The following is a 23,699-nucleotide window of genomic DNA, read 5'->3' on the forward strand; positions in this document are numbered from 1 at the left end:
TCAACTGACCGTTGCATCGACTAAAAACTTTAAACGCATTTTTCTCGAAACTACTTTTTTTGAACTGGTGGCATCTGTAATTTGCATAAATATGAACCGATCCGCAACTTTTTTTTTTTTCGTATTCGTCTATTCAGTAGCTAAAGTTGCACGTAGGGGATTTTGAAAATTTTGATTTTTTTAATTTTTGAGGGCTGTTTGAATCCAAAAAAATGAGAAAAAAAAAACGAAAAAATTTTTAATATGTCGTCATTTTTTTTTAAATCCAAATTTTCAAAATCCCCCACGTGCAACGATAACCACATGCATACAGATTACAACGCCGTTTGGTTTTTTTGTTTCTGATAATCCGCGTGCGTGTGTGTGTGTGTGTGTGTGTGTGTGTGTGTGCGTGTGCTTGTGTGCAAATGTGTGCTTGTGTGCACATGTGTGCTTGTGTGCAAATGTTGAGACAAATCGCTTTTTGTCTTCGCGATTTTTACCAGCAGCCACCAGAATTCGCGGGTTGAACCCTGGCTTAGGCTGGCCTCTAACAAATTTTATTTTACTTGGACAGAGCAGTGGGCTGGAGTTCTTGCAAAGCAAAGACCCGCACTTATTCAAACTCGGCAACGTATGAGAAAACTTATCAACTTACCTCACGGCTTATAAAATTATAGAATATTCTTATTGATGGTCGAATTACTATTTGTAACTTAATTAATATTTATTTTATCAGACTATTTGATAAGCTTACCAGTAAAATAGGAAATAAATAGGATGAACAGATAGTGGATACAGTGAATGATTGACAATTGCAATGATTGTTTATTGCCAATTATAATAATAAAAATTACTTACAAGAAAGTGCAAGCGCTGGATATAATGTAGACAGATGCGTGGCACAGTATAATTTTATTTCGCGAATATATCACCGGTAACGTACAGTAATATTTAATGGAACTAACTTTGTTTATAATAATCAGTAAACTTGGACAGTAAAGTATATCGCAAGAGAATTGCTATTAATACAACTATAACGCAAATTAATTTCCCGATTTACAAAGTAGTTATCCGTATTAACAAAGTCGCAAATAAATTGCTAGTATATGACAGTAAAACTAAATTATACGTCTTATCACTAATTGATCCAGGATCGAAGTCAAGTTCAATCACCGTAGGGTCTTAGGGCTGAGTTTTTGGGCTCGCTCCCCACTTCCCCTCACGGTCATGCGTTGAGGTGATAACTAGTCATGTGACCATGGCACTATGACTAGCTTTAGGTGGTTTAGACGGCAACGAGACGGGGAAAAATGGGAACCGCAAGGCTGAGGGAGAAGATGACAATTCACATTGTCTCAATCCCCCCCACCAAGCCAAGGTTACCTTTTTGACCTCTCGTCTAGGTTGTCCGACTGAAAAGAATGATTTAGTTTATTTACAATATTTACAATGCGCGTAAATCGCCTTAATAATGGCAAGTAGATCACCGTAAATGCTTGGCAAGTATTGCCGTAATATAAAAATTGATTTTATGAAAATATTTACAGGTATTGCCAGTCGTAAGGGATACTAAAAATATTAGAGTTTAGTCACCCTTTTCAGGTTCACTTCTATCCTGGGACTTCGATCTGGATCAGTCTAGAAGTGTATAGTTACCGCTTACGAACTAATATTACAAGATACTGTAAAAATAATTTCGTAATATTTACAATTAATAATTAAATACAAATATTTTTTTTGAAAGTCTGAGGACTGTAGAGGAGTAATACTATTTAAAAATTTCGATTATTCAGTCTGCCGACTGCTCCCAGACTCGACGCTGTAATTAAAAATTATTACAATTGGCAATAATAAATGAAATGAATGAATGAGATGAGTATGAATTTGATGGAAAATATTGTTGGAGCATATCCATTTCGGTAACGCATGATAAATTTTCTTATCAACTACTTAATGTATTAGTTCACTCAGGTTATAATAAGTAATATTTTCTTGTTGTTTGAGTAAGATATTTTGATTATGATTAGCCTCTTCAGTTGACGACAGTGAGTTTAACGTTGCTGAATTCAATTGACGTGTCCTTGAGGAGAATGTGTGAGTTATTTCACTTGAATTTATTTTCCATGTGTTTTCTTTGGAGTTTACTTGGATGTCCGCTAACTGCCAAAAATCTAGTCCAAGGATGACAGGAGTAGACAATCCTGGTACGACGGTCAACCAAGTGATAATATCGTGGCCGTCTAAATTTATCCGGAAAGGCGCACCACCTCGTGTTTGTGTTGGTTTAGAATTTGCCATAATGACCTCACGAGCATCCATGGAGCCTGATATGAGTTCTTGCAGTTGGTTTTCTTTGATGTGTTCGTATGCAGCTTCAGAGATGTAGCTGCGTCCACTTCCACTGTCCAGTAATGCGTCAATCTTGTGTCGACCAATAAATACGTTGGTGACCATCTGACTGACTCTTGACGGAGCTTTCAGACTCGCTGAAGAAAATTTTCCGCAAGTTTCAACTGTGTTGTCACAAACAGCTGCTGAATGAGTTGATGATTGACTGTAAAATTTCGGAGCTACGCTTTGTGTAGTTTTGATTTTATCTTTAGCGGTATGTGCTTTTTGATGTGTCGTTTTTACTTTAGGTGTTTTACTATTATTTAATTTATTTATTTTTGTGACTTGACGAGGATTCAATGCTTCCGAATTACTTTGAATTTTATTTATTGGAGACGCAAGCTTAATTAAATCGTCAACTCGAGTATCTTGAACGTCGCCGTCGGTCTTGTCTGTGTATTTTATTTTGGGCTGATTGTCAGAATTCTTCATAGATTTTTGTCGCACTTTTAATCCTGCTTTAATTCGTAGTTTATCAGTTGTAGGCGCACAGCAAAGGTCAGAAACGTGGCCAATTCGGCCACAACGACCGCAGACAGGTGTATTCTTTACAGAAGTTTGTTGCGCCGGAGTGGTATTTGCCGAAGAACTGCTTGACGTTATTCGTTCTAATCTTTCCAGGAATAATTTCATGAATGATTCAAAATTATTTAGTAAAGCTGGAAGCTCTAAATTTGAATCATTTGCTCTATTGTCAGACTGCCTTGAATTTCGATGACAATTACAATTATTTTTATTAGAACTGAGTTTTTTATTCTGTGAGGCATGTGGATGTGCGGTAGTTATAATGTTGATTGAATCAAAATTTGGAGAGTCTTGGATACAGTGATCGACGGGATTACGTGCTCTTTGTTTATTTGAGACATTGTAGTTGGAATTGAGTGCGTTAGCCGTCGCCTGCCAAGCACTAACACGCGTAAGTAATTCCGCATAATTCGAGATATTTTCCCCTGCAAATTTTTGCAAAAAACACGAATTGAACCGCGCGATTATTATGCGAATTTGCTTCGCTTGCGGTAACGGCTCCTCCAATTGCATAAAAGCTCCTTGCATCCGGTTCACGAAAGATACTCCAGTTTCGTCATCACCCTGCTTAGCTGCGTAGATCTCTTGCAATAAGTCCTCATCGGTCTGTTGCGTTTGCCAGATTTTAAAATAGTATTTAAAAGTTTCCCAATTAATAAATAATTCTTCATTTTGATAATACCACTCAAGGACGTTACCGTTGAGTGTATTGGTTACAACCGTAGGGAAATTCTCGAAAGGAATGTCATAGCTGCGCATACGTTGTTCTATAGTTTTGATGTATTTTCGTGCATCAAATGACGACGTACGATTCCGAGAAGGAAAAGAAATATTCCACGATTTTACAAATCGACTGATTTCGTACAGATAAGTAAAATTAAAGCCCATTGCGCTCGTATACCCAGTTGTCACGTTGTGTGTGTGATGGAACGTTGCAGGCTGCATATGTGCTGGTATCATATTAGATGGTAGTGGCTGCGTGTGCACATACGACGGTAACGTATGAATTGGTAGTGGGACCGTTTGATGCGCGTATGGTTCCTGCGCAGGTGCTTGATGTACAGCTGATGACACGCTGCTTGCTTGAGACGATTGCACGTATGATTGCGGGGCAAGATGGCCAGCCGTGAGGAGATTTGCTGCCTGTGAGACAGTAGCCATTGAAAACAATTCTCTGGGCATCAATGTGCTAGAAATACAGCTATTTGGAAACGTTAGATTATTTCTAGCTTGTATTGCCGTTCCCGAATTCGATGATATCGGTAACGTATTGGAGGGTCGTGAGATTGTACCCGTCAGTGACGACTCTTGGCGTGCGGCTTGCAAGGCTGCAGACTGAGCTATAGCATTTGACAAGACTGCTATTGAGCTCGCATTATTTATCTGTGCAGTTGGATGGCCAATCATATTATTTACAGGAATGTCGTTATTATTATTCACTGTACTGTTGTGTATACCTCCCGTGAGGTCTAGCAAATCATCAATGGCACTAGTCGTAGGAATTATTGAACTTGATGCTGGATTAGGCGGAAATTGAAGTAGATTGTGACCAATATTATTATAATTATTACCCGTAACTGCTGGAAGTGTTCTTGGAATCGGTGTCCTCGGCAACATGATGTGATGACTAATTAAGCTATTAAGATTACTGATAATTACAGAAATTTTATTCTAATTACAATTTTAATCTTCGACTAAATCTTTGCAGAAAAATAGTTTATTTAAAATTATCCGATTACTATTAATAACTCTTCGAGTTAATAAATTATTTTATTTTTATTACTAAATTCCTGATGACTAATAAATTTTTATTTATTACTGCAAAGATTTTATTTGTAGTTTGTTTAAGTACTTAATTTATTTTGTCGAGCAAAAGATATTTTATTTTAAATCGGAGACGAGTATAATAATCTTTTGTGTTACAAATTAAGTTATTTACTGAACTTAGAAAATATACGAACAAAATTTTATGTTAAAATTTTAAGTGTTTATTTTGCATTGTTATTGTCAAGTAAACTGTAGAGAAATAAACACTAACATCTCATATTATGACGCGTGTAGCTAGTATACGCTCAAGGTCACAGAACAATGAAATTTCTATAGGAACGAACCGGCACACAAAATTACAATGACAAATATTATTTGATATGATTTATAATAAATAAAAAAAATTTGGATATTAATTATTTTGTGAAATTAGATGCTGGTGATGAATGATGAAATGAAATGATGAATGTAGAAAAGTATATTTTTTCTGATACTGGTAAGAAATTTTTTAAAATTGATACTGGAAATTATTATAAAATTTTTACTGTAAAGCCGTGAGAAAAATTAATAAAATTTTTCATTGCTGGTTTGAACTACTGCAAAGTCCCTGTTCGAGCGCCAGTTGAGACAAATCGCTTTTTGTCTTCGCGATTTTTACCAGCAGCCACCAGAATTCGCGGGTTGAACCCTGGCTTAGGCTGGCCTCTAACAAATTTTATTTTACTTGGACAGAGCAGTGGGCTGGAGTTCTTGCAAAGCAAAGACCCGCACTTATTCAAACTCGGCAACGTATGAGAAAACTTATCAACTTACCTCACGGCTTATAAAATTATAGAATATTCTTATTGATGGTCGAATTACTATTTGTAACTTAATTAATATTTATTTTATCAGACTATTTGATAAGCTTACCAGTAAAATAGGAAATAAATAGGATGAACAGATAGTGGATACAGTGAATGATTGACAATTGCAATGATTGTTTATTGCCAATTATAATAATAAAAATTACTTACAAGAAAGTGCAAGCGCTGGATATAATGTAGACAGATGCGTGGCACAGTATAATTTTATTTCGCGAATATATCACCGGTAACGTACAGTAATATTTAATGGAACTAACTTTGTTTATAATAATCAGTAAACTTGGACAGTAAAGTATATCGCAAGAGAATTGCTATTAATACAACTATAACGCAAATTAATTTCCCGATTTACAAAGTAGTTATCCGTATTAACAAAGTCGCAAATAAATTGCTAGTATATGACAGTAAAACTAAATTATACGTCTTATCACTAATTGATCCAGGATCGAAGTCAAGTTCAATCACCGTAGGGTCTTAGGGCTGAGTTTTTGGGCTCGCTCCCCACTTCCCCTCACGGTCATGCGTTGAGGTGATAACTAGTCATGTGACCATGGCACTATGACTAGCTTTAGGTGGTTTAGACGGCAACGAGACGGGGAAAAATGGGAACCGCAAGGCTGAGGGAGAAGATGACAATTCACATTGTCTCAATGTGTGCGTGTGTGCAAATGTGTGCATCTGTGCAAATGTGTGCATGTGTGCGTATGTGCAAATGTGTGCGTGTGTGCAAATGTGTGCATGTGTGAAAATGTGTGCGTGTGTGTGTTCGATTGTGTGCAAATGTGTGCGTGCGTGTGTGTGCGAGTGCGCGTGTGTGCCTAAATATGTATGTGCGTATGTGTGTGCATATCAGCTGATCAATAATTTAATACGCGTATTTTTACTTCGATTTTATTGAGTGGAGTTATATTTTATTAATAATATTTTTAACCCCGCTCCGGAGTGAATTTCACATCGGAGGGATTAAATTAATAAAAAATTATCTACTCCGCGAAAACTCCCCTGGGGAGTGAATTTCACGCCGAGGGGAGTGAATAATTAAAAATTCATTCACTCCGCATTCACTCCGCGAATTTTTTACAGTGTGTGTTACCGATCTTTTCTATTTATTCAACAAACATTTTTTTAAATAATTGGATTGTTACCGTGGGCCGTGAGAACAGCATATTTAGTAATTGCGGTACAATTCCGTGTCAGCTCGTCCTCTTATTAACAACATAGAATTTTACCAAAGTATTTTAATGTCCTTGCAAAAGTATCCCAAATTTCTTCACATAATTTATGCGAGTGAATATTATTGGTTTAAATTTATTGTATGACTGCAGGCGGGAAATAGAATATAATAGTTTCTACAATAAGCAGAGAAAAAATAAACAATTGTCAATATACTAATTGAGTCGTCTCTCTCATTATTGAGATTATCACCTCAATAAAGCAAATGGAAATAAATAATCACGCAACAAAGTAAAAGCCAGGTTCAATTGGAATCCACTCTCGTGGTGACCATCAGTACCAATTGCGACTTAGTAAAGTGAACACTGTATACATATTTTTAAAATAAAATATGAATCAAATTTTAAAACGTATAAAATTTATTAAGTTTAATTTTAAAAAATATGGTTTAGTTTGTAATCGATATTTACTATTTATGTTACACATTTGGTTCAAATTACTTGGATTGTCACCGTGGAAAATGGACACTAACTTGCGGATAAATACAGAAATTCGAAATAAGGGACCCAGATTTCATTTTTCATACGTCGGATCTTGTTACAATATTTTGGTATTTGTAATTATCGTTGTGACTGCAGGTTATATACTACGTAATTTATTGCCATTCTATGGTGATCATTCTACTTTTACTGTTGAAGTACTATCAATAAATTTAAAAATTTTTTCAATGTTGTGTACAAGTGTAATACCACTTCTTTATATTGTAAGGCAACAATTGTACAAAAAAATTCTCAATAAATTTGAAACTCTGGATAATAAATTGAATAAATGTGCGGATTTCAAAACAGAAAATGACAACATCAATTATTTAATATTTTCGATCTATATCGTGATAATGTGTTGCATGGTAATATTAAGACAATTATATTTCAAGGCATTAGTGACTGTGATGCTTGGAAGTTTTCCGGATTTTATAGTTAATGGCTTAATAATACAATACGCAATGTTACTAAATATAATAAAGATACGATTCAAAAACGTAAATTCGATTCTTTCAAAACTGGGGACTTCTGAAAGTAGAATATCTCTATCACGTACATCAGTTCTTGACGACATTGGGAGGATCAAGAGCGCGTACGTTGACTTATGTGAAATGTGTGAAGATATTGTGAGTTTTTATGGAATGCCTGTGTTGATTGAAATCATTGTTATTTCTCTTAAAACTATTTATAATTTATATTACATTGTTTTAATCTTTCTTGACTTACGAGAGAGTGAAAATATAATGTGTCTCTGTGTCTTACTTTCACTATGGTACAATTTTGTATTTACGGCATTAGCTACTAATGTCTCTAAAATAGTGAAACAGGTATGCGAAAATAATTTTAATAGTAAAAATTAACTTTCCATGATAAAATTTCATTAATTTGTGCATTGCCGCTGTTTTCAGAATAAAAAGACGGCCATGATCATAAATCTGCTTTTGGATCGATATGCAATGGATGAGGAAATAAAACAAAAAGTAATTAAATTTCACATTCTAACGATATTCAAAATTAATAATTTAAATTTTCCGGTTACAGTTGACTCAGTTTGCAAGCGACCACTGGCATTTGACTGTTGAATTCACCGCTTGTGATATCGTACCTCTAGACCGTACCCTTCTAGCAATAGTAAGAGAACTTAACTTTTCTTCCGTAGATTATTTTTAATAATAACAATTTTCTGACTGATATATTTTTATAGATCAACGGCACGATTGCAACGTATTTGGTTATTGCGGTACAATTCCGTATCAGCGCAATTCCTGATTGATAAATTCAATAAATATTCGCTAAAGTGTTTTCACCAGTATTAAAATCTTTGTCAGTTTGTTGTTAAAAAAAATTTTACTTGATATATGCAACAGTATGTTGTGTATTTAATAACCAAAATAACTATTTTATTACCGAAAAATATATATATAATTGTATTGTTGATTAATAAATGACTGAGTGTCTAGTCTGTTATTTAATCAGTTTCAAATTTTTGGAAATTCATCATGATATTTATCATTAAAAACAATGAAAGAAGTATATCAGTACAAGAAATTTTTGTGGAACCTTCGCACACAAATATTTTAATTAGCACAATATTGATCAATTTTCAAATCGATAACATTCAAACAGGTTTCATTCAGTCAGATATCGTGACCACTTTTAAAGTTATCATGCTCACAATCTCCAATAAAAAAAAGTTCCTTATTATCAAAATAAACATAGGGGAGGGTGGGGCAGAGCGGCCCCCCTAAGCCAATTATTATTTTTTGTGGCTTTCAACCATAAGATCACTTTACTTTTGTCCTATTTCGAACAAATTTATGGACATTTTGCCAAAATTCTGAAAATAATTTTTTTTTTTGTGGGGCAGAGCGGCCCCCCTTCAAAAAGTGATAAAAAAAATTTTTTTTTTCGTTTTTTTTTTGTTTTAATTGTTTTTATCATTAAGAATGTACTTCTTTCTCTTGACAACTATTTTTGGTTTTATATTACTCGAAAAAAATTTTTTAAAGCGTAAAAAATCGTTCATTCTCGATTACCTTAATTACTAATTGTTATTTAATAAAAAAAAAAATCAATTCTATAATTTTACTTTGTTTCAAAATTTTATCAACTAAAAAAAAAAATTTAATTTTTATAAATTTTTAGTGACCAAATTTGCCTCTTACATAGAGAAACGGCCGAAAAATATGAAAAAATAATTTTTTCGGAAGTTTCGGCTAGTCCATTTTGCCCCAGGTGTTATGCGTAGGGCTAGAAATGTGGAATTATAATAATTTTTTTTAATTTGACGATAAAAATATGAAAAAATCACTTTTTCAAAATTTTGGGCTTGTCCATTTTGCCCCAAATATCATGCGTAGGGGTAAAAATGCGCAAACATATCGGATTTATAGTAATTAGTCGAAAAAAAAAAAATTTTTTTTTGGTCAAAATTTCAGGGGGGCCGCTCTGCCCCATGGGGGCCGCTCTGCCCCACCCTCCCCTAAATAATTTTTCCAAAAAATGATTTTTATTAATTCAAATAACGCAAATCTTTTCCTTACAAAAAAAATCTCTTTTTTATGATATAAATGACTCATTAATTTAGCATTCTTATTAATTATTAAATCTGAATATTTAATGGTATTCTTGTGCATGTGCGTTGTTGTTTTTATCATCTAGAAATATATATTGACCAGGTATATTTTAAATAATTAATAACCATAATTATATTTATATTAACGGAACTCATTATATTATTGGTAACGGAATAAAACATAAAAAATATGTCCGTTTTGACCTCGCATGCATATTATAGTCAACTTTACTCAAACCATCAATATACTAGTGTCGCATGGAAAAAAATATGCAACAACAATCACGGAAAAAAATAAAATCTAGATTTAGAAATGAACAACATTCCCGTGTTATTCTTTAGTAGCAATAGTGACACCGCAAAGTTAACACTTCGGTCTGTCACATTAACGGAATAAATATGAATCGAATAATGGATAGTCGAAATTTGAATGAGTCCAAAAATTCTTCTAATTATAGTCAAGATGATTCAGTGTATTATAGATTTTTTCTACTTTTTCAACACTTTTTTTTCAAAATATTCGGATTGGCGCCATGGGCAATAGACTTTTCTGAAATATTCAACAGAAACCGCAAAGTTGGAAATCAAAATTTCCAATGGAAGTTTTCATACATCGGGTCATTTTACAATATTTTGTTATTTTTGGTTCTTTCTTCAGTGAGCCTTTATAACCTACTCGGCAAACTATGGAATATTCAAAACTCATTATTAGTATCAACTATGGTAGAATTTTTATATTTTACATTACTCTGTGTGAGTTTTATTTCACTCATTTACACATTTCGGCAAAAAAGACTAATTAGTGTTAATAACCGATTCAAAAACATCGACGGAGTATTAAACAAGTGCGCATGTTATGAAAAGATTAAGGATAACACCAATCACGTTATATTTGTCATAAACTTCTTATTAACTATTGGCGGTACAATAATAATGGATCTGTACTACTTCCCATTAATAAGCGTATTTTTTGAAAATTTACCAACCGTAATTAGTGGTATTTTAATAATACAATATGCAATGCTGCTCTATAGGGTCAACAAGAGATTCAAAAGTATAAATTCAACTATTTCTAAATCATTTACAATAAAATGTAATGAAGATCAAACGCAAATATCATCCGTGACACAACAATTACTTTTACGTGAATCAGTTTTTAATGACATCGACAATCTAAAATTGGCTTTTATGGAGTTGAGAGAAATGTGTCATGATATTGCTAATTTTTATGGAATACCCATTTTAATTGTCATTTTGAGTTTTGGTATACGAGCTATATCCACTTTATACTTTGTAGTAATGTCTGTAGTCAGAGTACCTCTTATACATCATATATGGCATTTGGATGCGACCCGTATATTGTGGATTTCGTTTTTATTCACAACGTTCACTTCTAGTGTCACTAAAATAATAAAGCAGGTATGTTGGACTTGATAATAGAAACCCTCATTTTTTAAATTGGCTATTCTTCCGATTAGGTCACCCCGCCAATTTAAACAATTTTCACGAATTTGGCTACCGATTTTGCTCAAAACTTCACACATCTTTTGTGATGACATAAATAAGATTTCCTGAAATTTTTAGCGAAATCGGTAGCCAAAATCGTGAGATAAAAAATCTGTCTATCGGTTGACCCTGCGGGCCAGCCCCAAAACTTCCCGCTGTTTTCGAGCTCCTCGAGCTCGAAAACATTGTTGTGGATACATTTTCGAGCTCTTCGAGCTCGAAAATACTTTAGTGTGCCATTGTTTTAAAAAAAACCGATTTTAGCATTTCTTTCTCCCACGATATCTCAGGAATGAATTGACCGATTTTGATGGTTGAGGCGGCAATCGACGTGTTTTATTGAGTTCTAGAACTGATCAGATTTTGAAGTTGATCGTATAAGTCGTTTCTGAGAAATCAATAAAAAACTAAAATAAAAAAAAATTTTTAATTCTTATTCTTTGTATAACTTGTAAACTACATGACCGATTTACCCCAAAATCTAATCAAGACTAAGTTTTGGTGAGCTCTTTCGATCGCCACCAAGTACGTTCAAATCGGTTCATCTGTTCCAAAGATATCGTCGGACAAAAAAAAGTTCACACACACACACACACACACACACACACACACACGGACGTCCACCCGGGAATAGTCAGAATAGTTTCCTAGGACCTCAAAACGTCGACATCTGATGAAAACTCGATTTTCGAAAATCGGACCGAAACCAATAACTTCCCTTTTTTGAAAATTTGCAATTTTCTTAGCGGGAAGTTAAAAATCGTGAAATCGGTGGGGTGTCCTAATCGGAAGAATAGCCTTTAAATTTTTTACGGGAAACATAATTAATTTAATTCATTCGATTCATGATTTATTAAGTAAATTTTTTTGTAATTTAGGCATTATTTCGTTTCAGAATATAATACTTGGAAAAACGATTAATTATCTGACGGATCAGAATTCAATGGATGAAAAAATAAAAACTAAAGTAAGAAAAATTTATACTTTAATGATTTTGCTTATTTGTAAATTCAATTGAAGTTATAAATAAATTTTGAATTTCAGTTATCAAAATTTTCCAGTGATCTCTGGCATTTAAAAATTGAATTAACTGCTTGCGAAATTATACCCCTAGATCGTACTCTTCTAGCGACTGTGAGTTATTTATAATTTTTACGTTGTATTCAATAATTATTAAAAAACATTTTTTCTCACGTTTATTTTAGATTATCGGTACATTGGCAACTTATCTCATTATTGGCGTACAGTTTGGTCTTAATGCAAAGTCCGATTAATTGAATTAAAATTTATAAGAGTGTTGTTTTTCTAATCGATATAATCTGAAATTTGTTCAATAGTCAATACATGCAATTAATAAAAAAATTTATATCTTTAAATAAAATTATTTTATTGTAAATTTTCAAGAAATCAATCGCTCGATACAAGAAGTACTTTTTTGGTTGAAGAAAATTTCCTTAAGAAATAGAGTTAATTTGAATTAAGAAATTGCCTAGAAACTTGAATTAAACTCGTTGAACTTATGAAAATTAATTCATTTGAGTTAAAAAACGAATAATTTGTTGACTTTATATGTGGTAACAAAATGTAATTATTGAAAAAAATAATATGTTATAATACTGATCAAAGATAAAAAAAAACATGAACAATAGATAAATTAGTAACTTTGTATAGAGTTTTTATTCTGTTTTAAACTAACTATCGATAACAGTGCAAATGGAAAAAAATAAAACAATCACGCAATAAACCTGAAAGAAAAAGCTATTCGATTAGAAAACATTTTCGCGGCATCAGTCATAATTGTAACTCTGTAAAGTGAAGACAATTTCACATATTTTTAAAATAAAATAAAATACAAATTTCAAAATGAAACAAATAAACTTTAATAAGTTGAAGGAAAAATTAAACTTAAAAAGACATAATCTAGTGTGTTATCGATATTTGACATTCATGTTACACATTTGGTTCAAAATATTTGGATTATCGCCGTGGAAAATGGAGACAGTATTATTTAGTAAAAATCTACAAGTTGAAAATAAAAGTTTAGGATTCAAATTTTCATACCCGGGAACATGTTACAATGTTTTATTATTTTTAATTATTGTTCCAATAAATATTTATATTGTACGTAATCTAGTATCGGAAAAACTTTATTCTGATCCAAATATAGTAATAATATCACTAGAAATTGGATTTTTATCAATGTTAAGTACAAGTGTCATTCCACTTGTTTATGTTATTCAGCAAAAACTATTGATAAGTGTTTTTAATCAGTTTAAAAATTTGGATAGTAAATTGAATAAATGTGCAAATTATAAAATGGAAAATAACAATACCAATTATTTAGTATTTATACTTCACTTTATAATGATGTGTTGCATAATGATGATGAGGGAAATTTTTTTTAAATCATTAATAAAGACATTAATTGCCAGTATACCAAACTTAATCTCTAATGGAGTGATAATACAATACACAATGTTACTAAATCTAATAAAAACACGATTGAAAAGTATAAATTCAACGCTTTCAAAAATGGACACCGTGAAAAGTAAAGTATTTATACCGCGCGATTTTGTTCTTGTTGATATTGACAGTATTAAATACGCATATGTGGAATTATGTGAAATGTGTGACAATATCGAAAATTTTTACGGAATACCAATATTGATTGTTGTTATTATTACTTCTATTAAGAGCCTTTATAATTTATACTACATGATTATAGTATTGATTGGCATACAAAAAAATGACATAAATATGTATCTATGTATAGCACTATTTATATTGAATAATTTTATGTTCATGGCATTGACTACTACTGTCTCAAAAATAATGAAACAGGTATGTAGCAGTATTTTGATAACAGCTTTCGATAATTCATAGAAGTGAATTAATTATACAAAATATAGAATGAGCGTTTCAGTTCATCGAAAAAAGTGCACACGGAAAAAATTAAACTACATAAATTGAGAACGACAAGTAATATAATGATAAAGTGATCAGTAAATACTATTATTCTCAATAGTAATGTTTTCATTTATGATTAAAACGTGAATAAATACAGGATAAGTATGAAAATTTTTCTAAGCAAGAAAAATGACTATTTGAACTTTGGAAATCGTAACTGACACTTAAAAAATTGACGACACGTATTATAAAATTTATTATTTGGGATGTTAAAATTCCCCATATTGGTACCCACACAGAAAAAAATTTACTGTTGCTGCCACAGGAGGCAGCCATGTTGCAGCAGCAGGAAAAAATCTTGTTGCAGCGACAGGATTAATACTGTTGTTGCGACTTAATAGTAAAATATAGTTACACGGTTAAAAATGTTGTGTGATTGCGTCAAAAAACTTAGTGTTACAAATTTTTGTGTTAAATATTTAACACTTTTATGTGTACATTTAAGATTTATTCTGTTAAATCAATCCAAAAAAGTGTTAAATATTTAACGCAAAAATTTGTAACACTAAGTTTTTTGACGCAATGACACAACATTTTTTACTGTGTAATTATATTTTACTTTTAATCGCAACAACAGTATTAATTCTGTTGCTATAACAGGATTTTTTCCTGCTGCTGCAACATGACTGCCTCCTGTTGCAGCAACAGTAAATTTTTTTCCGTTCAGATTCCAGGTTATAATTTTCGACACCGATTTTTAAAGTTTGTTTTTTTCCGTGCAGTGTAAAAATTACAGTTTTTAGTGCAAAAATAGAGCCCTCGTATAAAAAACTCCAAGTATTGTTTAGTTCAACTGTAGTTTGCACTGTAATAATTGAGACTACTTCTTGTAATAAAGTGATTAGTAATTACAAAATTTCATTATGAATGAAACGATTTTAAGGACTGAATTAAGTCTCATATGAAATTGCAACATTTACTACGCCTCAGAAATAATGTAATTTTTAGTTTCGAAGTAGAGAGACTTTGCTGATATTTGAAACTGTAATTTTTCCCTGTTGTGCACTATTTAATTTTCTAAACATTCTTTTTTTAAATTTTATTTATTTGTACATTGTCCCCATTTTCAGAATGAAAAAACGGCTATAATCATAAATTTGCTTCTGGATCGATATGATATGGATGAAAAAATAAAACTAAAAGTTAATAAAATTTATATTTTATTGATATAAATAATACGCACTCGAAATTTAGTAGCAAGATTTATTATTATTATTTTTTTTTTTTCAGTTAACTAAATTTTCTACTGACCTCTGGCACCTGACTGTTAAATTCACCGCCTATAATATCATACCACTAAACCGTACTCTTTTGGCGGTCGTAAGTTTAAATTATTATTAATTCCGTGAATTATAAAAAAAAAAAAAAAATTTCATATCTAATATTTACTACAGATCAATAGTACCATTGCGACGTATTTAGTTATTGCAGTACAATTTCATATCAGCTCAATTTCTGATAAATAATAAAAGTCATCAAAAATTCACTAAAGTCTTTTAATCGTCATGACAATATTTATCTGTTTGTTATAAGCAATTTACCTGCATTGTAACAAAAATAATAAATAAATAATTGTACTGTTTATTAATAAATAACTGAGTGTTTAATTTTTAATTCAATCGATTTCAAATTTTTGATCTATCGTCAAAAAAATTAACTAAGTATATACGTTAAAAAAATTGTAACACCGTACTAGTGTTAAAAAATATAAAATAGAAAAAAAACACGATAATTACAGAAGAGTAAAATCTAGATAAGAAATCGAACAACATTGTCGTGCTTCTCATTAGTAGTAATCGCGACACTGCAAAGTAAACACAGCTCTGATACATAAAGCGAATAATGGAAGGAATAAATTTGAAAAAGTCAAAAAATATTTCTAATTATAGTCAAGATGATTCGGTGTGTTACCGATCTTTTCTATTTATCCAACAAATATTTTTAAAAATAATTGGATTGTTACCGTGGGCCGTAAGAACAGCTGGAATATTCCGCAAAAACGGAAGTGTTGAAAATGGAATTTTCGAATGCGATTTTTCACACGCCGGATCATGTTATAATATTTTGTTATTCTTTTTTTTGGTTGCGTTTAATATTTACATTGGAAATGGTATATCATCAATGGAAACTACTTCCCTTTCGACATTAGAAATAGTATTAATTGAACTTTCATTCTTTACAACATTGTGTATAAGTGTAATACCACTTTACTATATTATTCGTCAAGATTTGCTAATAGGAGTTAACATACGATTGAAAAATTTTGACAAGAAATTAAATAAGTGCGCAGATTATAAGCTAGACATTAATAATAGCAATGGTGTGATATTTACAGTCAATTTCATCATGACCGGTTGCATATTAATAATAAGGCAATTTTATTACAAAGATTTGGTAAAAGTACTAATTGTAAGTTTTCCATACTTTGTTGGTAGTTTTGTGATCGTACAGTACGCAATGTTTCTAAATATAATAAAAACACGATTCAAAAGTATTAATTCTACACTTTCAAAACTGGGGACTCCCAAAAGTAAAATATCGCTATCACGTGAGTCAGTTATTGGCGACATTGCCGTGATTAAACGAGCGTATGTGGAATTATGCGAAATATGTGACGATACCGCAAGATTTTATGGAATTCCCATCTTGGTTGCCATTATTATTTTATCTATGAGAGATATATTTAATTTATACCTGATAATTTCAGCAATAATGGGCAATGGAGAATTTAATGTCAGATTATATCAGACCGGAATATTCTCCGTAAGAAATATTTTTTTGTTCACGGTGTTGACTACTTATGTCACAAAAATAATAAAACAGGTAAAACTGCTTTGCCAGTCGAAATACGATTTCAGACCTCAAGCGATGATAAAAATTTATTTATTTGTACACTATCAATATTTTCAGAACGAAAAAACGGCTACGATTATAAGTTTAATCATGGATCGATATGCAATGGATGATAAAATAAAAGAAAAAGTAAGTAAATTTGACTTTAATAATTGATTACACTGTATAAAAATTGTTTTAATTTTCCAAGATTGTATATAACGCAATAAACACATTCATTTGTGCTTGAAATTTCATTACTAATTTAATATAGAATTTAAAATTCACGTTTTTGAATTTTCAAATTAACACTTTGGATTTTCAAATACTTTTTTTTGAATTTTCAAATAAGTATTATGAAATTTCAAATAGAATTTTCAAAATTCAATATATGTTTTAGAATTTTCAATACTTGCTTTGAAAATTTAAAAATCAAGTATAAATCTTAAGTACGTTTATTAAAATTCATATTTTTTTTCTTAATTTTAAATACCAGCTTGATTAATAAATTACGTATATTAAATTTAAAGCTTTTTTCATTGAAAATACAACTCAAATATCTAGTTATGAAAATTCAATCCCTTTTGTATTTTAATTTTCAAATTATTAACTTATTATTAATTTAACAGTTTAGTTGAATTTTGATGCGAAATTGATTTTTCTCATTATAGTTGGCGAAATTTTCCAGCGATCTTTGGTATCTGACCGTTGAATTCACCGCTTGTGACATCGTACCACTGGACCGTACTCTTCTAGCAGTTGTAAGATAATTTCATTTTTTATTCCGTAGATTTATTAAGAGACAGTATTTCAAACTTCAAATTTTTTTCAGATAACTGGCACAATCGCAACCTATTTGGTGATTGTGGTGCAGTTTACTGCTCGCAAATCTTTTAATTAGTCAGTTAAATTTTCCTAAATCGGTTTGTCCATTTTTTGTTTCTCATTTAAAATCGATATAATATTACTGGTGTGATATTCGCGTTTCTCATCACTACTATTCGATTCATTATTAATGCGCATTCTCATAAATTATAAAATCTAAATATCAAATTATCTTTTTGTGCGTGTGCCCTTGTCTGTTATCATTATTATCTTCATATATATGCATTGAACAATTAAATTTTTAATAATAAATAACTTAATTATTTTTCTCGTGCTTCTGATTATTAGCAATCGTGACCCTGCAAAGTAAACACGTAGCTCTGATATATTAATAAATATAAATATGAAGCGAATAATGAAAGGAATAAATTTGAAAAAATCAAAAAAAACTTGTAATTATAGTCAAGATGATTCAGTTTGTTCCGGATATTTTCTATTTATTCAACAAATATTTTTTAAAGTAATTGGATTGTTGCCGTGGAACGTGAAAACGGCAGGAATATTCCGCAAAAACGGAAGGGTTGAAAATGGAATTTTTGAATGTGATTTTTCACACGCCGGATCATGTTATAATGTTTTGTTATTTTTTCTTATCGTTGCGTTGACTTTTCACATTGGAAATTATATGTCATCAATACAAATTTCTGAGCTACCGACAATACACGTAATAGCATTGGAACTTTCATTTTTTTCGACATTGTGTATAAGTTTGGTACCACTCATCTACATTATTCGACAAAATTTGCTAATAGGAGTTAACAGACGATTGAAAAATTTGGACAAGAAATTAAATAAGTGCGCAGATTATAAACTAGAAAGTAATAATAGCAACTGTGTGATATTTACTGTCAATCTGGTCATGAAATGTTGCATATTAATAATAAGGCAATTTCATTACAAGATAGTGGAAGCAGTACTAATTATAAGTTTTCCATACTTTATTAGTAGTTTTGTGATCTTGCAGTACGCAATGTTTCTAAATATAATAAAAACACGATTCAAAAGTATTAATTCGACACTTTTAAGACTGGGAACTTCGGAAAGCAAAATATCGCTATCGCGTGCGTCAGTTCTTGATGATATTGGAAGAATTAAACGCGCATACGTGGAATTATGTGAAATATGTGTCGATACTGCAAGTTTTTATGGGATTCCCATGTTGATTGTTATCATAATTTTATCTATGAGAGATATAATGAACTTATACATGGCGGTTTTGGTATTCATTGGGCAAGGAGGATTTGACATAAAAATATGTCAGAGCGGAGCATTTTTAGCAAGAAATATTTTCTTATTCATGGTATTAACTACTAATGTGACCACAATAATGAAGCAGGTATGCAATTATATTTCTCACTATACCTGCATTGAAACTGCGAATTTCCATGGCAGTTTTGACAGTCAAATTTTACACCAATTCGAATTAGCTGGCAGAAACTGATCAGTGTGATTTTTCTAAGCGAATTAATACCGCATAATTTTTTTTTGCCGCGCTATCAGTCAGAAATTTGTCTGTTTCGATTGCCAGACATTAAAATTTCCAGTTTCAATGCAGGTAATATGAAAAATATAGTGCGTGGCATGAGATAAAACACGATTTCAGATTTACGGTGACGTTTTAAATCATCCCATTGATACCACACATTAATTTTAATTTATTTACTTCTACACTTTAAATACTTTCAGAATGAAAAAACTTCTAGGATTATAAATTTGATTACCGATCGATATGAAATGGATGGTGAAATTAAAAAAAAAGTAACTAAAATTACTTCAATAATTCATAAGTTCAATTTCCTAACTGAATTCATTTTTCTGATTATAGTTAGCGAAATTTTCCAACGATCTTTGGTATCTGACCGTTGAATTTACCGCTTGCGAAATTATACCACTGGATCGCACTCTTCTAGCAGTTGTAAGAAAATTCAATTTATTATTCCATAGATTTATTTAGAAACAATATTTCCAACCTGAATTCTTTCCAGATCACTGGTACAATCGGAACGTATTTGGTGATTGTCATACAGTTTTATGATGAACCATCAACTAATTAATCAATTCAAATTCTCTTAATCGTATTGTCTATGCAAATATGTGCCTATTTTTTACTTCGATATTTAAATCAATACTAATATTACTAGTGTGACTTTAAGCATTCTCATAAATTATAAAATCTGAATATTAAATAATCTTCTTGTGCGTGTGCCCTTGTCCGTTATCATTATTATCTTCACTGCATGCATTAAACAATTAAATTTTTAATAATTCACCGCTTAATTATTTTTGTATCGACGTGAGTAATTGTTCTGTTGATGATTAAATAAAATTGTAATTTATTATCATAATGAAAAAAAATAATTGACTCGGAAAAAAATTCTAAGACAAAGTACTATACCCTTAATATTAATATCATTTGATATTGTCTAATATATTGATCATTTCTTTTTTTTCTATATTACTTTTGGGCAGCAAAATAAATTTATTGATCATCATTAGATATAATGATTCATAGCATGATTAAAGATAAAAAACAAATATGGAAAAGAGAATCGTCATTAATCTTGCACGCGACTTACAGACTAGTTTACTAAAACTATCAACATACTAGTAAAGATTGAAAAAAAAAATAATGATAATTACAGAAAAAAGTAAAATCTTGATATAGAAACAAGCAACATTCTCGTGCTGCTCATCAGTAGGAATCGTGACACCAGAAAGTAGACATCAGAAATCGGTCTGATTCATTGATGAGGTAAAAAATGAATCGAACAATGGAAGGAACAAATTGGGTTGCGTTAAAAAAAAGTAATTATATTCAAAATGGCTCAGTGTATCAGAGATGTTACATATATATTCAACACATATTTTTCAAAATAATTGGACTGTCGCCTTGGGCAATAGACACTGGAATCACTTCCAAAAACCGTAAAAATAAGAATCGAAACTACGAATTCAATATTTCTTACATTGGATCGAGTTACAATATTTTATTGTCTTTGGGAATAATTATATTTGGTTTCTATAGAATGTTTGATAAATCATTAGCTCAGGATGGTGATAAGTCATCGTTGATATCAGTGATACTTAAAATGATATTCATAGCAATACTATGCGCAAGTTCACTACCGCTTATTTATATAATTAGACAAAAAAAACTCATAAGTCTCAACAGTCAATTCAAAAATATCGACCGAGTGTTGAACAAGTGCGCGAATTATGAAATTCAGAATAATCATGTCAATGATTTTATATTTATAGCCAATTTGTTGATCACTTATTGCTTAATATCAATGTGTTTTTTTTACTATTCAGCATCGATAGTATTCTTTGTAAATATACCAACAGTAATTAGTAGCGGGGTAATAATACAGTACGCAATGATTCTTAATAGAGTCGACAAAAGATTCAAAAGCATCAACTCGACTATTTCGAGATTGGTTAAGTTTAAATCGAAGGCAACTCAACCACAAATATTAGTTGTGACCTATGAAGTACTGTCGCGTGAATCGTTTTTTAATGATGTTGAAAATCTTAAATATGCTTACATGGAGTTGTGGGAAATGTGTCAAGATATTGGCGATTTTTACGGAGTTCCCATTTTGATTGCCATGTTCTGTTTCGCTGTACTAACTATTATTCATGTATATATTATTATTTTATCATTATTTAATGCACTCGCTATACATAATGATTGGCCAGTGGATACAACACGTTTTCTATGGATTATTTTTCTGTTCATTGTGTTAACTTCAAGTATCACTAAAATAAAGAAACAGGTATGGCAGTTTTATGACATAAATTTCGAAATTGCGAGCTAAGTCCTAAAATGTCGCGACAACGTTTTGAAAATTTAATTCCTACTTCTTTTTACTTATAATATTTCAAAAGATAATGAATAATGCTAATGATTTTATTTTTAAAAAAATTCATTCAAAATTTCTGATCACGACCTTTGAGAACTCAGGTGATTTATCAATTGAATTTCTAAAAATTTCAAAATTGCTTTTGTTTCCAGAATAAAAAATTGGGGCGAACGATAAATTTACTAACGGATCAGAATTCCATGGATGAGAGAATAAAAACTAAAGTAAAAAAATTAATAACTTATGTATTGAATTAAAATAATGAATAATTTTTAAATTGCAGCTATCGAAATTTTCGAGTGACCTCCGAAGTTTGAAGATTGAATTGACTGCTTGCGATATCATACCTTTAGATTGTAGGCTTCTAGCAATCGTGAGTTAAATTTGTTTTTTATTTTCTGTTCCATAATTATCTGAAATTTTTTTTTCTAATTATTGTTTTGTTTTAAGATTACCGGCACAATTGCAACTTATCTCATTATTAGCATACAATTTGCTCTTAATGTGCCACCTGATTCATAAAATAAAAATTTATTACAGTTTTTTATACAAAACTTCGTGTGTACCTTAACTAAATTGTAATTGATGATTAATAAGATTCAAAAATCGGATTTTAATAATATGAGACATTGTATCATTAAATCGTATTTTCGGTATTTGTGCTTGGTATTGATTTAACGAATCTAAATTATCACTAACGATAGCATAAAATTATGATAAAAAAGAGAATGGAAAACATGGTCTTTTCCAAACTTGACCGCAGCTTTTAAACAGAGTGCCAATAGTATTGCAAATGAAAAAAAAGGTGAACAATATTTCCAACCTGAATTTTTTTAGATCACTGGTACAATCGGAACGTATTTGGTGATTGTCATAGAGTTTTATGATGACCCATCAGCTAATTAATCAACTCAAATTTTACTTTTTAACCGGTTTATTAACTGGTGTCACTTTGTATTACATTCCATACCTAGGCCAAACATGTGGTCTGAGGCTTTTCTTATTTTACTGACCTAGGTATGTAATATTAGGGTGTTTCAAAAAAAAAAACTATTGTTATTTCTTCAAATGGCCAGCAAATTCTTTTAGAGAATGCTAAAATAAGGACCTCGTCAAAGTAAGAGTTCTTAATTTGAAGATTTACAGGCCGCGGATCGTAATTTTCTATTTCCCATTTAAATAACATGGGAAAAACAATTTTTTATTTTTTTATTTTTCTAGCTCGGCATTCGCACCTCATATAAATCAGTCCATAGCAAATTCTTGTAGAAAATTCAACGCTCTACAAAAAAAATCTCTAATCATTTTTTGATAAATCCATCCATTCAAAAGTTATTGGAGCTGGAAGTCAAATTTATAATAAATTTTCAGATCTTTTTACTTTTCCAGCAAAACTATCAGACTTATCGAAAAATATTATGAATTATTTTATATAGACAATTTTATTCCCTACAAATTATTCTTCATAAAGTTTTTTGAAATTCTGCATTGTTTTCTAGTTATTTTTATTTTAATGTTAAGTTCTCAGAATAGATTAGAAGACTATTATGTTTACGATCTTTTTTGTAGAGCGTTAAATTCTCTAAAAGAATTTGCTGGCCATTTGAAGAAATAACAAAAGTCGATTTTTTTGAAACACCCTAATGTAATAGACTATTTATCACGATCAGTCGATTTATTATTAGTAGGCATTTTCATAAATTATAAAACCTGAATATTAAATAATTTTCTTGTGCGTGTGCCCTTGTCTGTTATCATTATTATCTTCACTACATGCATTGAACAATTAAATTTTTAATTATTTTTGTATCGACGTGAATAATTG

General features: G+C 31.0%; 5 protein-coding genes across 7 annotated transcripts; all 5 read left to right on the plus strand.

Moving 5' to 3' along the window:
• Positions 1-7,091: 7,091 nt before the first annotated feature.
• On the plus strand, positions 7,092-8,606 carry LOC130664496 (putative gustatory receptor 28a). Its single transcript, XM_057464438.1, has 4 exons — positions 7,092-8,073; positions 8,155-8,226; positions 8,288-8,377; positions 8,451-8,606. Exons 1-4 carry the CDS (start codon positions 7,096-7,098, stop codon positions 8,517-8,519), a joined length of 1,209 nt encoding a protein of 402 aa, XP_057320421.1. The 5' UTR covers positions 7,092-7,095; the 3' UTR covers positions 8,520-8,606.
• A 1,578-nt stretch (positions 8,607-10,184) lies between these two features.
• On the plus strand, positions 10,185-12,671 carry LOC130664491 (putative gustatory receptor 28b). Its single transcript, XM_057464433.1, has 4 exons — positions 10,185-11,240; positions 12,223-12,294; positions 12,372-12,461; positions 12,533-12,671. Exons 1-4 carry the CDS (start codon positions 10,221-10,223, stop codon positions 12,599-12,601), a joined length of 1,251 nt encoding a protein of 416 aa, XP_057320416.1. The 5' UTR covers positions 10,185-10,220; the 3' UTR covers positions 12,602-12,671.
• Positions 12,672-14,126: 1,455 nt separating this feature from the next.
• Positions 14,127-15,792, plus strand: LOC130664500 (putative gustatory receptor 28b). The gene is made up of 4 exons (XM_057464442.1): positions 14,127-14,168; positions 15,365-15,436; positions 15,525-15,614; positions 15,689-15,792. Exons 1-4 carry the CDS (start codon positions 14,130-14,132, stop codon positions 15,758-15,760), a joined length of 273 nt encoding a protein of 90 aa, XP_057320425.1. The 5' UTR covers positions 14,127-14,129; the 3' UTR covers positions 15,761-15,792.
• A 116-nt stretch (positions 15,793-15,908) lies between these two features.
• LOC130664489 (putative gustatory receptor 28a) lies at positions 15,909-20,303 on the plus strand. 3 transcript variants are annotated; one of them, XM_057464430.1, is made up of 7 exons: positions 15,909-17,117; positions 17,205-17,276; positions 17,798-17,887; positions 17,959-19,347; positions 19,698-19,769; positions 19,837-19,926; positions 19,997-20,303. In XM_057464430.1, the coding sequence occupies exons 4-7, from the start codon at positions 18,355-18,357 to the stop codon at positions 20,063-20,065; spliced, it is 1,224 nt and encodes a 407-aa protein (XP_057320413.1). In that variant the 5' UTR covers positions 15,909-17,117; positions 17,205-17,276; positions 17,798-17,887; positions 17,959-18,354; the 3' UTR covers positions 20,066-20,303. The 3 variants fall into 3 exon arrangements, with proteins under 3 accessions (XP_057320413.1, XP_057320414.1, XP_057320411.1); XM_057464431.1 differs by lacking the exons at positions 19,698-19,769; positions 19,837-19,926; positions 19,997-20,303; XM_057464428.1 differs by lacking the exons at positions 19,698-19,769; positions 19,837-19,926; positions 19,997-20,303 and having other exon boundaries at positions 15,909-17,276.
• Positions 20,304-21,037: 734 nt separating this feature from the next.
• Positions 21,038-22,435, plus strand: LOC130665220 (uncharacterized). Its single transcript, XM_057465527.1, has 4 exons — positions 21,038-21,787; positions 22,027-22,098; positions 22,158-22,247; positions 22,325-22,435. Exons 1-4 carry the CDS (start codon positions 21,038-21,040, stop codon positions 22,394-22,396), a joined length of 984 nt encoding a protein of 327 aa, XP_057321510.1. The 3' UTR covers positions 22,397-22,435.
• Positions 22,436-23,699: the final 1,264 nt, after the last annotated feature.

The sequence above is a fragment of the Microplitis mediator genome, chromosome 3, assembly GCF_029852145.1.
Source record: "Microplitis mediator isolate UGA2020A chromosome 3, iyMicMedi2.1, whole genome shotgun sequence".
Classification (NCBI taxonomy): Eukaryota; Metazoa; Arthropoda; class Insecta; order Hymenoptera; family Braconidae; genus Microplitis; species Microplitis mediator.

Excerpts from the sequence above, each read along its gene's own strand:
- LOC130664496 (XM_057464438.1), top strand. The coding sequence starts at position 7,096 with ATGAATCAAATTTTAAAACGTATAAAATTTATTAAGTTTAATTTTAAA. Across the intron at positions 8,227-8,287 it reads ATGAGGAAATAAAACAAAAA|TTGACTCAGTTTGCAAGCGA; the intron begins GTAATTAAATTT and ends TTCCGGTTACAG. Across the intron at positions 8,378-8,450 it reads ACCGTACCCTTCTAGCAATA|ATCAACGGCACGATTGCAAC; the intron begins GTAAGAGAACTT and ends ATATTTTTATAG.
- LOC130664491 (XM_057464433.1), top strand. The coding sequence starts at position 10,221 with ATGAATCGAATAATGGATAGTCGAAATTTGAATGAGTCCAAAAATTCT. Across the intron at positions 11,241-12,222 it reads TCACTAAAATAATAAAGCAG|AATATAATACTTGGAAAAAC; the intron begins GTATGTTGGACT and ends ATTTCGTTTCAG. Across the intron at positions 12,295-12,371 it reads ATGAAAAAATAAAAACTAAA|TTATCAAAATTTTCCAGTGA; the intron begins GTAAGAAAAATT and ends TTTGAATTTCAG.
- LOC130664500 (XM_057464442.1), top strand. The coding sequence starts at position 14,130 with ATGGCATTGACTACTACTGTCTCAAAAATAATGAAACAG. Across the intron at positions 15,437-15,524 it reads ATGAAAAAATAAAACTAAAA|TTAACTAAATTTTCTACTGA; the intron begins GTTAATAAAATT and ends TTTTTTTTTCAG. Across the intron at positions 15,615-15,688 it reads ACCGTACTCTTTTGGCGGTC|ATCAATAGTACCATTGCGAC; the intron begins GTAAGTTTAAAT and ends TATTTACTACAG.
- LOC130664489 (XM_057464428.1), top strand. The coding sequence starts at position 16,137 with ATGGAAGGAATAAATTTGAAAAAGTCAAAAAATATTTCTAATTATAGT. Across the intron at positions 17,277-17,797 it reads ATGATAAAATAAAAGAAAAA|TTGGCGAAATTTTCCAGCGA; the intron begins GTAAGTAAATTT and ends TTCTCATTATAG. Across the intron at positions 17,888-17,958 it reads ACCGTACTCTTCTAGCAGTT|ATAACTGGCACAATCGCAAC; the intron begins GTAAGATAATTT and ends AATTTTTTTCAG.
- LOC130665220 (XM_057465527.1), top strand. The coding sequence starts at position 21,038 with ATGTTTGATAAATCATTAGCTCAGGATGGTGATAAGTCATCGTTGATA. Across the intron at positions 21,788-22,026 it reads TCACTAAAATAAAGAAACAG|AATAAAAAATTGGGGCGAAC; the intron begins GTATGGCAGTTT and ends TTTTGTTTCCAG. Across the intron at positions 22,099-22,157 it reads ATGAGAGAATAAAAACTAAA|CTATCGAAATTTTCGAGTGA; the intron begins GTAAAAAAATTA and ends TTTAAATTGCAG.